The sequence below is a fragment of the Agelaius tricolor genome, unplaced genomic scaffold (genome assembly GCF_023055355.1).
Source record: "Agelaius tricolor isolate 1412-34295 unplaced genomic scaffold, bAgeTri1.0.p SCAF_94, whole genome shotgun sequence".
Classification (NCBI taxonomy): domain Eukaryota; kingdom Metazoa; phylum Chordata; class Aves; order Passeriformes; family Icteridae; genus Agelaius; species Agelaius tricolor.
In genome coordinates, this window is record NW_027269354.1 from 431,771 (window position 1) to 445,315 (window position 13,545).

Here is a 13,545-nt window from a genome sequence, read left to right on the forward strand (position 1 = left end):
AGGAGAGCCACAGCTCCCAGTGCAGGCTGATCCCCCAGCCCACAGCACAAGGGGATCCAACATCTGTGGGTTTGGGGCACCAAAATGTGAGATCTAAAGGTGTTTGAGAGTGCCCAAAGGTGGTGAAGGGTCAGGAGGGGCCGCAGGAGGAGCAGCTGAGGGATCTTGGTGTGTGCAGCTGGAGCAGGGCACAGTGAGGGCAGAGCTCAGGGATCTGCAGCTCCTCCCGAGGGGCAGCTCCCATCCCTGCTCTGGGCCAGGGACAGCAGCCAGGGCACGGCTGGAGCTGGGCCAGGGCAGCTCAGGCTGGAGCTCAGGGCAAGGCTCTTCCCCCAGAGGGTGCTGGGCACTGCCCAGGCTGCCCAGGGAATGGGCACGGCCCCGAGGCTGCCAGAGCTCCAGGGATGCCCAGGCTGGGCTTGCTGGGGGCTCTGGGCAGGGCTTGGCTTTGGCATTGATCATCCCTGTGGGTCCCTTCCAGCTCAGCACATTCCATGATTCTGTGAGAGGGAGGGATGGGGGAGATGAAGGATGGGGGAGAAATTTGGCCAGCGCTGCAGGGATGGCCAGGCTGGGGCTGTTGGGGGCTCTGGGCAGGGCCATGGCTGGGCTGGATCATCCTTGGGGTCCCTTCAGCTCAGGGTGTTCCATGACTCAACCTAAACCAAGCAGGTTCTCTTGGAACCACCACAGAGAGCAGAATAATCACTGAACCGAGGAATCACTGAGGCTGGAAAAGACCTCCAAGATCACTGAGTCCCCCCTGCTCTGTGGGATGTGTTGGGTGCTGAAGCAGCTGCTTCACCTTCTGCCTGGGCATTCTCCCTCACAAGCCCTAAAGGCAAAACAACTTCCTAAAGTATGATTTTCCCACAGGAGCTCTTTAGCCTGGGCCAAGCTCTCAGAGCTGGGTCAGTTCAAAGCCATTTCAGTGCCAACCTCATCTCTGCAGGGTTCCCTGCAAGAACCAGAGGCATTCAGCCCTAGCCCCACATCCTTTGGGATCTTTGAAGCTCTGGTGCCAAACATCCCAAGGTGTGCAGCTCAGGTTGGTGCCTGCTCAGCACAGGAGGGCTTTTCCTGGAGAAAAACCAGGAATTCAGGCTCCCCCCCACAGACAGGGACGAGCACGAGGGTGTAACATTTGCTCCATTTTCAGCCTGGTGGGATTTATGGGAAATGAAGACAACAATTGAGAAATCCTTGGATGAAAGGCCTGGTTTGTGAAGATGTTTTTGCACCTGGCATGACAGATAGCAGCAGACATCTGGGCACTTCCAGCAGATTGCAGACAGGTACGTGGAGCTCCAGGTGCTCCTTGGAAATGAGCTGGGTGACAGAGCCCCGGCCACAAAAGGTGGAGGAAATTCCTTGAACCCAGATGCCCAAAACCTGGGGTTGGCTTGAGGCTGTGGTTCCTTGCCCGAGGCACCAGCTCTGGGTGTGACAGGGCTGATCCCTTCAGCAAACCAACCCCAACCAACAGCGCCGCGGCGCTGCCCCGGCCCTCTCCGGCAGCACCCCTTCAAAGACAGCGCCCTTTTTTGTAGAAATGATGTCATTCACTGGCCAGCCTTCCCTCGGGGTGAGCAAACACGGCTGCGTTGCCTTCCCCACGTCGAGGGGATCGTCTTTCAGCCCGCAGTGACCAGGATGAGGAGCGCAGGAACGGGAGCCAAGGCAGATTTATTGTATCACTGGGCTGGCATCTGGAATGTCACACACAGCTCTGACTTAACTCTGAAACTTGGCACAGCTGGAATATGGGCAGTAACAGGTAATGCTGCTTTTGTGTTTCCCTGTTTTCTTTAGAATAATTGTTGCATTGGGACAGAGGTTAAATACTTCCCTCTGTTTGCTTTGTTTTATGAGCTCTGTCTTTATTTTTGTATTAATTTATCATTTGCACTCTTCCTGATTTTCTGTGCCTGACACATCCCCTGCTCTGCTATTTCTATGGCATGCCCATACAGACATTTTTCATCCCCTCTGGCCTCTGTGCCCCCTCACTTCATGCCCTCTGTGCAGTTTCTTTGCTCCTGCTGGTTTTTCCCTGCACACACCCCCTGTGTGCATTTTGCATGAGCACAGAGAGAATTCCCTCTGCTGCTTGGACTGAGGGAATGTCAGATCCTGCAGACTTTTCCTGCAGGACTGCAGTTATCACCTGTGTTGCTTCCATGAGCTGCTGTGAGCAGAAGCTCCGGCTCAGGAGCAGTTTTCCTCACTCTCCCTACCTGCAGTTTTCCTTATTTCCCTTTCCTTTCCCTCACACGTGTTCCTGTGCATGAGACCTCACCGTGGCTGCAATTGCCACCACCTTGCCCATGACAACAGGGCCATAAAAGCTGAACTGCGCATGGTAAACAAATAAAATACACTCCCTTTCCCAAGAGGCTTTGGAGAACCTCTTGCAAAAGGCAAACACGGTGATTTCACTTTTCCAAACCACTCGCAGGATTTGCCCAAGATGTGCTGTGCCTGGAGCTGCCACTCCAAGCTAGATTTGGTGCTCCCAAGGAATTCAGGGTGCCTGGAAGCTGTGATCCATCCCTGGCATGCTCAGGATCCAACAATTCCCCGGAGGAATTTCCTGCTTCTGCCTGACACAGCACGGGCAAGGTGAAGGGCTTTGACTCCTCCTGGTGCCTGCCAGGAGGTGACTGTGCTTCACATGATTCGCATCCTAAAAATGTGCAGATAATGCTGAATGTGCCACAGGGATGCTGAATCGAAATTAGACGGTGCACGGGCAGATTTATTGCAAGAAACTTTAATTGCTCAATGTAGCAAAAGTCTGAAAGTTGATTTAGAGGAAAAAACAGAGGAGAGAGAGAGAGAAAGCCAAGGTTGTCATTGTACCAAGTGCACAGCAATTTCAAGCGAGCTTATCAATTTAAATTTTTATTAAAATAAAGAAGTCAAATTAAGACATTTCAAGTGACAACTTCACTTTGATATCGGATCCAGGGCAGTTCCTGCAGTTTAAAGCATCCCCCGGGGCCGGGGGAGGTGCGGGGGGCTCCCGGGGGGACACTGCCTGCAGAGCCCGCTGCGCTCGCTGCCTTCACCACAGCCCCAGCCCCGCTCGGGGCACACTCTGCCTCACCGCATCCCGGCCCCGGACACTTTCCCCATTCCCCGGAGCTCCCCGGGCAGAGGAACACGAGGATTCCTCCGGGGAGGAGCGGGGGGTCCGCGCCCGCCCCACGCGAGCCCGGCGTTCCCCGGGGGCGGAGCGGGTGACGCGGGCCGGGGCTATAAAGCACCTGCCGGGCTCCCGCCGACTCCAGACGCAGCGCGGCGGCTCCGCTGGAAGAGCTGACACGGCAGGAAAAGGAGGAGAAGCCCGGGAGAAGCCGCGGTCATGGGCAGCCACCCCGCCGTGCTGCTGGCGCTCGCCCTCTGCGCCCTGCTGGAAGCCGGTGAGCCCCGGGCTGGAGCGGGGCTCGGTGCCCCGGGGGTGCCCGCAGGGGAGAGGGGATCCCCTGCGAGCCCTCGGCGCGGGGAGGGGACCGGGGGTGCCCGGGGTGGGCGCGGAGACCGTGAGGGACCCTCGGTCTGGGGAGCCCCCGGGGCTGTGAGGGTCCCGCCGGCACCGGGACAGCGCCGCGACCCTCAGGGGGGACGCACGGACGGGACCCTCAGAGGGGACCCTCAGAGGGGACGCACGGACGAGTCCCCAGAGGGGACGCACGGACGGGACCCTCAGAGGGGACGCACGGACGGGTCCCCAGAGGGGACACACGGAGGGGACCCTCACGGGGGACGCACGGACGGGTCCCCAGAGGGGACACACGGACGGGACACTCAGAGGGGACGCACGGACGGGCCGCTCATCTCTCCCTCCCTGTGCTTCTTGCCGCAGGTCTGGGCCATCCCCCGGCCGAGTCGCACCTGGCCGCGCGGCCGAGGAGCAAGCGATGTTCCTGCAACAGCTGGCTGGATAAGGAATGCATCTACTTCTGTCACCTGGACATCATCTGGGTCAACACACCTGGGTGAGCAGAGCGCGGCGCTCGGAGAGCTCTGCTGATGGGCTGGGGCTGTACCTTCTGCTGGACAGGGTGGGAAAGGCTCCCGGTGCTCCGGCAGCACCTGCTCCGAGGTGCACGGCCAGCTCAGAAGGGGACAAACCGTGCTGCTGCTGCTGCTGCTGCTGCTGCTCGGGTGTTTGTCCATCCCCCGGGGGCCGGGGTGAAAGCACAGGGCGCTGCTTCCTCCCGGGCTCGGCTTTTCCCGAGGTTTGCACCTCTGCGAGCCCGCAGCAACACCGAGCTGTTGTTGTGGCCGCAAGTCAGAAAAGTTCCTCTCCCCGCTCGCTCGCACGCGTAACCCCGGCTGCTGCTGCCTGCCAGGATTGTTAATGAGACAGGGGTGGGCTGGCACTGCGGGCCGCGGCTGCCAAGTCCTGCCCTCAGGAATGCCGCAGCAGCTTCCCCAGAGCTTGCAGACCAATGGCCATCGCACTGGAGCACAACACATGCGCTCAGGTGTGGTAATAATCGTGCTCGCTGACATGCATTTACAACTCGCTGCTTGCTCGGGGAATAGTTGTTCGCAGTCGCTGCCAATGCTGCAGCCTCTGGGAGAGGAGATTGCCATCAGAGATGGAGCAGGAGTGTGTGTGCTCGCAGCTCTGGGAGCACCAGAACCTGCTCTGGCCCCGAGGCTCCCGGGGCTGTGCAGTGTCCTGTGTGTTAAACCTGTGGGGAAGGAGAGCCCTGGCACCTCAGGGCTGGGCCAGCCCTGCTCCTCAGGAGTTCTGCCACCCCTGTGAGCTCACCCAGCCCGTGTGCCAACCCTTGCACGGGCACTTGGGCTGCTGCAAGGGGAGAAAACTCCTGTTCCCAGCCAGCACAGAGCAGCCATCCCCGGCAGGGAGGGGTGGTGTGGGAGAGGAGCTGGAGTTTAAAGCTCAGACCCATCAGTGACCTTTTCACCTTCTGGCTATAGATGAGTCTTTTATTATCCTGGCACTAGCTTGGCTGCCTCCCAGGACCCTGGTACAAACCTGCTGGCCAATAAAAAGCTGGTGGCATAGCTGAATTCCTTTGTTTTCCCAGGCACACCGCTCCCTACGGCTTGGGCAGCCCGCCAAGGCGGCGCAAGAGGTCTGCGGGCAGGTGCGAGTGCTCGCACTCCAGGGACAGCATCTGTGCCACCTTCTGCCACGGCAGGCCTGGGTAAGGCTGGGGGTGTCCCCGGGGGCTGCTCAGGGGGAACAGACAGGCAGGGCTCAGGGGCTCCCTGGGGCAGGCTGTGTGCCAGCAGCTGGCACTCGTCTGGTGGCTTTTTTCTCCCTCCCGAGAGCCCTGGCGGTGTCACCGGGTGGTTTGGGCGGGCAAGGGTCCCTTCAGCAGCTGAGAGGCAGCAGTGTCACCTCCAGCCCTGCTGCTGCTGCTGCTGCCAGGAGGCTGGGGAAGCTCTGGATGTGCCGGTGGGAAGGGGGAGCTGGTGGGGATGGGATAAGTGAGGGTGTGGAGCTTTGGGACAGCAGTGTCCTCTGCTCAGAAGGGAGAGCTGGCAAAGCACTGGGAATGGGGACAAGTGAGGGTGTGGATTTTTGGGACAGCAGTGTCCCCTGCTCAGAAGGAAGAGTTGGCAATGCTCTGGGAATAGGGACAAATGAAGGTGTGGATTTTTGGGACAGCAGAGTCCCCTGCTCAGAAGGGAGAGCTGGCAAAGCACTGGGAATGGGGACAAGTGAGGCTGTGGATTTTTGGGACACCAGTGTCCTCTGCTCAGAAGGGAGAGCTGGCAATGCTCTGGGAGTGGGGACAAGTGAGGCTGTGGATTTTTGGGACACCAGTGTCCTCTGCTCAGAAGGGAGAGCTGGCAAAGCACTGGGAATGGGGACAAGTGAGGCTGTGGATTTTTGGGACACCAGTGTCCTCTGCTCAGAAGGGAGAGCTGGCAAAGCACTGGGAATGGGGACAAGTGAGGCTGTGGATTTTTGGGACACCAGTGTCCTCTGCTCAGAAGGGAATGCTCTGGGAATGGGGACAAGTGAGGCTGTGGATTTTTGGGACACCAGTGTCCCCTGCTCAGAAGGGAATGCTCTGGGAGTGGGGACAAGTGAGGCTGTGGATTTTGGGGACAGCAGTGTCCCCTGCTTGGCTCAGAGGGGAGCAGAGGACTGCTCCAAGCAGGCAGATGTCCCGTGTGCCTGTGGGGTGTCAGCTCAGCTCCAGCAGCGCTGCTGAGGGGAGGTGAAGTCGCTGTGGATATCTGTCATTAATTCCACAGCCAGGCAATGGTTACAATCCCCAATCATTCATTTTGCCTGTGAATAGAGGAGCTCTGGCACGAGGGAATAGCAGTCAAAGTAAGCCCTGAATAGCTCCCAAATAGCTGCAATTAACCCTTCAAAGCCGTGCATTCAGCTGTCTGTCACCGGGCCAGGCTCCCCCTGAGCTCCCTGCAGCCTGGCTGTGGGTGGCTCAGGCTTCTCCTCTTGCTCTTTAGGTACCTCCAGAGTCTGAAGCTTCCCATGAGCTCTGGATCATCAGCGAGGTCTCTGCAGAGCGGTGCCACGAGGCCTCCCCATCACGGGCTGCTGAGAGCTCTCAGGTGAGCAGGGCACCTAAACCCACTCTGAATGTCCCTCGTGAGCACTTGAGATGTGGTTGTGGCCCCAGGCTGCAGTTCCCACTCAGATCTGACTTTCTGCCTCCTCCTGGCTCCTCTAAATGAGGAGGTTTGGCTGTTTCTGCTCTCTGTGGCACTGAAGGCTCCATCTGAGGAGCCAGGGCTGTGTGTGCCCTTCCCAATGGGGCAGTGCCACACAAAATGGGATTCTTGGTTGGAATGGGGAGTTCCTCTGATGTGGGACAGGCAGGTGGGTGATGGACAGAGGAGGGAGAGGGGGATGGCATTCTGTAGGAAGATAATTTATGGGGCAGCAACTTTGGCCCAAAGGACAGAGCTTTTCTAAGCCCACATCAGGGAATTGTGGGGAGAAACAGCAACTCCAGGAGTATAACTGAGCTAAAGGGAGGTGGCAAATTAATTAATAAATCAGAGGCAATGGGGATGCTTTCTGAAAGGCAGATTTGGGGAAGAAGCACTTTGGGTCATCCTTGAATGCTCTGACACCTCACTGGGTTTGATGGAGCTCCACTGTGCCTTAATGCAGCTGTGGACACAAATTCCTGCTCCTCCTCCCCCATCTCCTGCCTCCCAGCAAATGGTGGTGAGGGGCAGATAAATGTGATGTGATGGGGTGCTGAGCAGGGGGCAGATGGGCTGGAGAGTGACCACGGTGTCCCCTCTGTCCCCAGGGACCTCAGGGTCTCCAGCCCACGCTCCAGCAAACGCCAGCAGCGCTCGCAGAGGGACACGCAGCCACCAGCTCTGCCCTGGGAAAAAAACATCTGGAAGAAGAAAAGATAAGAGACAGGAGCACACCAAGCTCACCAGAAGAATTTGGAGTCCTGTGGGTGCCACCAGCTCTGCTGTCAGTTGTTAGAGCTGAAGGGAAGGCCGTGAGTGGAAGGGAAGGAGGTGGAAGTCTCCGTGTTCCTGCTGCATGAACCAGCACTCAAGGGACTGCTGCAAAGGGAAAAAACTGTCTGTCCATCCCGTCAGAGAAGTGTCCTGGAGCTGAATTGTGCCTTTTTGGACCAGGCAAGGGTTGTGCTGGAGCAGCACTGGCTGGACTGTGCCCTGGAGCCCTCAGCAGGGGCTCAGCCAGGGGTTCTGGGCAGGGCTGGACCAGGCAGCACCGAGCCCATCACTGCCCTGGGCTGCTCTGCCTGGAGCTGTCCAAGCCTGGCCCATCCAGAGGGGTTTGGCTGCTCGCTGCAGTCAGGCATGAGCTGCCTCAGCCCAAGCCCACCTTTGCACTATTTTCTCCTGTCATTCAGTGCCCATGGATGAGGCTCCCATGGTGGAACAACTCCCAGTTTGTGTTGGAGTTTATTTCATCAGCCCCTGGAGCCAGCTGAGCAGTCAGGGGCGCTCAATGGCTGAGAAATCCCTGGGGTGGGTTTCCACTGAGGGCCTGGCTATGGCTGAGGGGCAGGATCAGGCACCCCAGGGATGGCACCAAACCCAGCTGGGGCTGAGGGGCAGGATCACCCCAGGGATGGCACCAAACCCAGCCAGGGCTGAGGGGCAGGATCAGGCACCCCAGGGATGGCACCAAACCCAGCTGGGGCTGAGGTGGGGCTGGGCTTGTGCAGGAGCCCCCACAGCCAGGGGAGGGTGAGCAGAGCCCTGGGGTGGGTCAGGGACCCCTCTCATGTCCTTGGACACGCCCTCAGTGAGGACCTGCAGCTCCTGAATATCCCAACCTCCTCCCAGCTGGAGAGGGCACACAAAGCCTGGCTTAGGTCAGCTCTGAGCCAGCTCTGGGCAGCAAATGAGCAGTCAGGGCCAGCAGGGGAGGGGAATGCAGCAGGGGAGGACAGCCAGGTGGGAATGATGAGGAGGGAAGGACTGGTTGGAACAGGGGCTGGGTGATCTCTAAGATCCATTCCATTCCTGTAAGGGAGCACAGCCCTGCCTGCATCAGGCTCAGGTTTAAACCCAGATCTGCTGGCCCAGGGGAGGCAAGGAAAAATTAGGGAAAAACCCTGAGTGCAGAGCCTGGAAACCAAGCTGGCAGGCAAAGGCAGCCCAGGAGCTGTGTCACAAATGCACTTTTGTTTGCCTGGGCAGACTGAGCTCTGCAGGGAGCCAGGGCTCTCACCTGGGCAGGGCAGGTAGAGAACTGCTCTCCATTCTGCCAGGACTGCACAGGAGCTTTGCAGAGGCTGCTTGAAGTTGGTGGTGGACCAAAACCTGTGGCTGTTGCAAGTGTAGTCCCAATGGACAAGAAAAAGAATTCCTTGATTTTGCTTTAAGCCCCAGAGAGGGGAAAAATAAGACCAATGGATTGTATTGTGGATGAAAGAGCAGATGAATCATTTGGTCCCCAAAGCTGCAGAGAATCTGTTTTTATCTTTGACCTTCTGAAGGTTGGAGTCACTCTAAAAAACCAAAAGAAGAAAATCCTGAAAGGATTTGTTCCAGAGGAAATTTTGCACATGGTTTAATGTGAGTAATTTAAAATAAAACTACTGCTGTAAAGAACTCTGTCAATCTCCTCGTGTGTGTAATGTCCCATCCTGAGTGACTTACTGCACACCTGCCAAATGTAGCATCCTGAAATCTGTATATTTATTTAAATCTATTGATTTTTTTTTTTTTTAGGCAGTAATTTTCAATGTATAATTTGTAATAAATAATGACAACAGTCAATGCTTTCCTTCCTTATTTTGTGGCTGGGGATGGTGGGTGAGGTGAAAGGAATCCAGGTGGCCAAAAGAAATGGGAATGGGAATGGGAAGGGGAGGCTGGGAATGGTCCTGGGCACATCTCAGTTCCAAGTGAACCCATCTGGAATCCTTCTGGCTGACTCAAACATTCCTTAACTTCAACCCTTCTTCCTTCTGGCAGCAGGGATGGGGAGTTATCCCCAGGTTTGTGGATGTGGGACCAGTTTGGATCCTCGTGTTGAGGGATCCTGGTGGTGTTTGACCATGACTGAGTCCAGTCCTTCCCCAGCCCTGTGGCTGTGGGGTCAGCAGGGCAGGGACTGAGCTTTAGATCTGGGAAGGGATATTATTATTATTATTATTATTATTATTATTATTATTATTATTATTATTATTATTATTTTATTATTATCCCATCTAGAATCCATCTGGCTGACTTAAACATTCCTTATCTTCAACAGATTATCCCATCTATTATTAGTATCTCATCTAGATGGGATTGGATATTATTTTTATTATTACTATTACTACTACTAATAATAATATTTCAGTTCAAAAGCCATCATCTAAAGGAAGATGCTGAAGGCTCAGGAGGGTTCCCAGCCTTTCCTATTCCCTGATTTTCCTGGCTGAGCTGCCTCTCCCTTGGCCAAGCCTTCACCCCAGGGCTTGGTGTGAAAAGCAGAGTCCATCAGATGTTCCTGTGACAATAAATCATTGCTCCTGGGACTTTAATGGTAAAGGTACATGATAAAAAGGAGCTGGAATTACAGGTAAGAGGGGGGAAAAGCACCTTGGACCACTGCAAATTCCCCGTGTGATATGTACAATATCCACAGTTATTGTTGGTTGGGAGTTATGTATAAATTATGTATAAATTATGAATAGGATGGAACTGTTAGGAGCAGCCTCCTCAAAACTGATACACCATAAAGTAAAAGCATATTGACAGTAGTTTTATTTAACTACTATAACTATACATATTTTTGGTTAAAACAATGTTTGTTTATTTTGAATATAAGACTTGTTTGTAAGTTTTAAAGCATTCTAAACTTAATAATAAAACTCTATACATGTACAGAGCATTATTATTAAGATATATAGAGTTTTATTATTAAGTTTAGAACTTTTAAAATATTTTGTTAGATATACTTTTTTATAGTAATATATATAGTAATAGATATATAGTAATATATATATTTTATAGTAATATATATATTTTTTATGGTAATATATATATATTTTATAGTAATATATATATATTTTTATAGCTCAGGGAGTTATTTTAGCCAAGCGTTAATACACAGACCATTGTTCTATTTGTCCTTACTTTTCTACTTCTCACATAATTTTTCTGCTGATCAATCTCATGGCTCCTGCTTAGCTCCAATCCCAGCTCTGCTGTCTCTGAGGCCTTTTGCAGCTTGAATGAATTCCCACATACCCTGAAGTTCTCCCCTCCTCTGCCCAGCTGAGCTCCAGGGCAGGCCTGGGATTGTTCTGGTTTATCCCACGGGGTCCTGCTGAATGGGGGAGTCCTGGTTTAGGGCAAATTTAGGAGAAAACCTCCCAAGGGGCCCCTCCAGAAAGCAAACCCACACAGCCCCTCACCCCAACTGGTTTGGGAAGGATTCCTTGGGGAGAAGTGGAAAGAACCTGTTTATTTAACAGGCACAGCACCCCCAGCACACAGAATGAACAATACCAGGTGACACCACTCTGTCACCGCTCTGACAAAGATGACAAATTCAGAAAGTCTCTCCAGGGGTGCTCGCTCTGTTCTCAGTCCCTCCTGTGCTGGGGCAGCTGCTGCAGCCACAAGGTGCAAACTCTCGGTGTTCCCCAGGTCCCAGCCCGGAGCAGGTTCGAGTAGGCCCAAAAAAGGGAAAGGAGAAACAGTCCAGGGAAAATTTGGACTGCTCAGCTAAACTAACTAATGAGCAGAAGCAAAAAGCAAGAGCAAAGCAGGAGCAAAGCCGAAGCAAGAGCAAAGGGAAAAGCAAAGCAAAAGCAGCACCATGCACTGCCCTGTCTGTGTGTCCCGCCAGCCGTGGGGGAGCGGCTGAGAGCAAAACCAAAACAAAACATTGGCTCTGCAGAGCCAGTGTGGAAGGCACAGAACATGATATCCAGCATAAACAGAACACAGGAATGGGGATACAGCATCATAACCTCACCCTAGGACAGGGGGAAATGAGGATTTTCTGCATTTCCCAGCAGAGATTTCCCCATCTCTGCAATGTCCACTGAGCCAGCCCCTGGATTTTATTTGTTCTCCTGAAATCCTAAAGGAACCTGGGCTAGACCTTGGTCTCAGAGGGGAAATATCCCTGTGTGGGGTGCTCAGAGGCTCCTGGCACCAGGAGAACCCCACATTTTGGGAGGTGGGACCACAGGAGATGCTCTGCAGCTCTTCCACAGTGTCTGGCCTTGGAGCAAAGAGGGAAAATCTGAAATAATCATTGAGGGGGGTGGGGCTGAGAGTTTTTGGGGACCTAAGATCAATTAACAGAGGAAATTTTGACATGGGAATAATGAGAAATATTCCAGGGAGTTCCCCCACATTTAGGTGGGGAAACTTTGGACTCAGCAGTGAGAAGCAGAGAGAGAAATCCCGAGAAGTGCCCTGATCCCAAAAGCTCAGCAGAGCTCCTTGCTGGGGTGTCCCCCAAGGCCCCTCAGTGCCACCAAGGGCTGAGGGACAGCCTGAGCCTGGCAGGAGCCCCTGGTAGGGCTGCACTGGTGCCAACCTCTGAGCACAGCCTTGGGCACAGCTTTAATTACCAGCCCTAATTAGGAAACACCCGAGGGAAGAGGATGCTGGAGAGCATCTTAATTAGGGTGAGAAGGGATAAGAGAGGACTGTGCTTGTTCTTGAGGTTATTGAATTTGCTGATAAAGATTAGCTGAAGGAGGAGTATTTTATGAATTCTCACAGGTAACAGGAAAGAGCAGAACCATAAAACTTCATTTAAGTGGAAAATCCAAGAAATCAGGCAACTTCCAAAGGCAGCTCTGAGTATAAGAGATGGAGCATCTTTAATAAGACCCAGCTTTTTTCCTATTGACAATTCCCATCCAAATGGACACCTCATGCCCTGCATGTGACTCTCCTATTTTTCAGGAATTCCTGGAAAAAGCCCTTCCCTGATGGTCCACAGGCAGCAAGCTCCCCTCCTGCTCTGTGGGACAGTTCTGTCCTCATCAGGATGTGCAATATTTTTATTTTTTTTTTAATGGGACTTTGTTCCCTTTTAATATCTGTCAAACTGGTTCTGCCTGGGAGAAGATGTGGTGACATAAAATAGGGAGAAGTTGAAAAAAGCAGCCCCAGACATGGTGAGGAGACTCTGACCACCAGGACCATGGAGATTTTGCAGGTAGATTTTACCACAGAAATGGTAAATGGGTGATTTTGGCGTCTCACCTCAGGTGGGCTGGGAGATGAGGAGAAAATTGAAATGGTCCCAGTCACATTAAGGGATCACACAGTTTAAAATTGCATTAATTAGCTGTGCTGGGTAATGAATGAGCCCCAGGTAAGCCCATCCTGGATGAAACTCTCTGTCCCCTTGTCTCTATAGGACACGAAATAAAACAACAGTCAGGCTGGAACCTCCAAGGTAAAGAGAAGGGCAGTTTAATTTCTGACTCCAACATTTATAGACTTCCAAAAGTGCCAGTGGATTGCAGGATGAAAGTCCCACCTCTCCAATGACACTGGACAAACCAACAGTCCATCAAATTTCTCCTCCTCCAGAAAAGACTGTAAAACAGTAATTATTTACAGAAAAGCATGTGAGAAAGTTCATTAAAGAACGCAGACATCAGAAGGATTGGAAGAACCCAGAAGAACAGGGGGACAGGGAGGGAGGTGCCCCTGGCTCAGCCTGTGCTGGGATTGCCATTCCTGAGTGCCCCTGGAAGCACAGCCTGGAGAACAGAGTGTGAACACCTTGCTGAGCATCTGTGCCCGTGAATTAGTGGGAAAACACCTCAAGGGCTGGGCTCTGAGGGGGAGAATGACAAAGCTGATCTGGGAGACTTCCCCAGGCTCTGGGATCTCCTCTTGCCTGTGGTGGGGCTGGTCTAGCAGCAGCCACAACTCAGAGTCCCCCAGAGGCTGGAAAATCCAACTGGGGTTTGGGAGAGTCCCCACAGAGGCTGAAAAATCCATCCGGGAGTCATGAGAGTCCCCACAGAGGCTGGAAAATCCAACTGGAAGTTGGGAGAGCCCCCACAGAGGCTGGAAAATACAGCTGGGAGTCATGAGAGTCCCCAG

The 13,545-nt window shown here is 53.6% G+C and overlaps 1 protein-coding gene across 1 annotated transcript; it reads left to right on the forward strand.

The window, feature by feature from the left end:
- Window positions 1-3,302: 3,302 nt before the first annotated feature.
- On the forward strand, window positions 3,303-9,246 carry EDN2 (endothelin 2). Its single transcript, XM_071418860.1, has 5 exons — window positions 3,303-3,425; window positions 3,869-4,001; window positions 5,067-5,186; window positions 6,469-6,573; window positions 7,284-9,246. The coding sequence occupies exons 1-5, from the start codon at window positions 3,368-3,370 to the stop codon at window positions 7,393-7,395; spliced, it is 528 nt and encodes a 175-aa protein (XP_071274961.1). The 5' UTR covers window positions 3,303-3,367; the 3' UTR covers window positions 7,396-9,246.
- The last annotated feature ends 4,299 nt before the right edge of the window (window positions 9,247-13,545 follow it).

Excerpts from the sequence above, each read along its gene's own strand:
- EDN2 (XM_071418860.1), top strand. The coding sequence starts at position 3,368 with ATGGGCAGCCACCCCGCCGTGCTGCTGGCGCTCGCCCTCTGCGCCCTG. Across the intron at positions 4,002-5,066 it reads ATCTGGGTCAACACACCTGG|GCACACCGCTCCCTACGGCT; the intron begins GTGAGCAGAGCG and ends TTGTTTTCCCAG. Across the intron at positions 6,574-7,283 it reads GGGCTGCTGAGAGCTCTCAG|GGACCTCAGGGTCTCCAGCC; the intron begins GTGAGCAGGGCA and ends CTCTGTCCCCAG.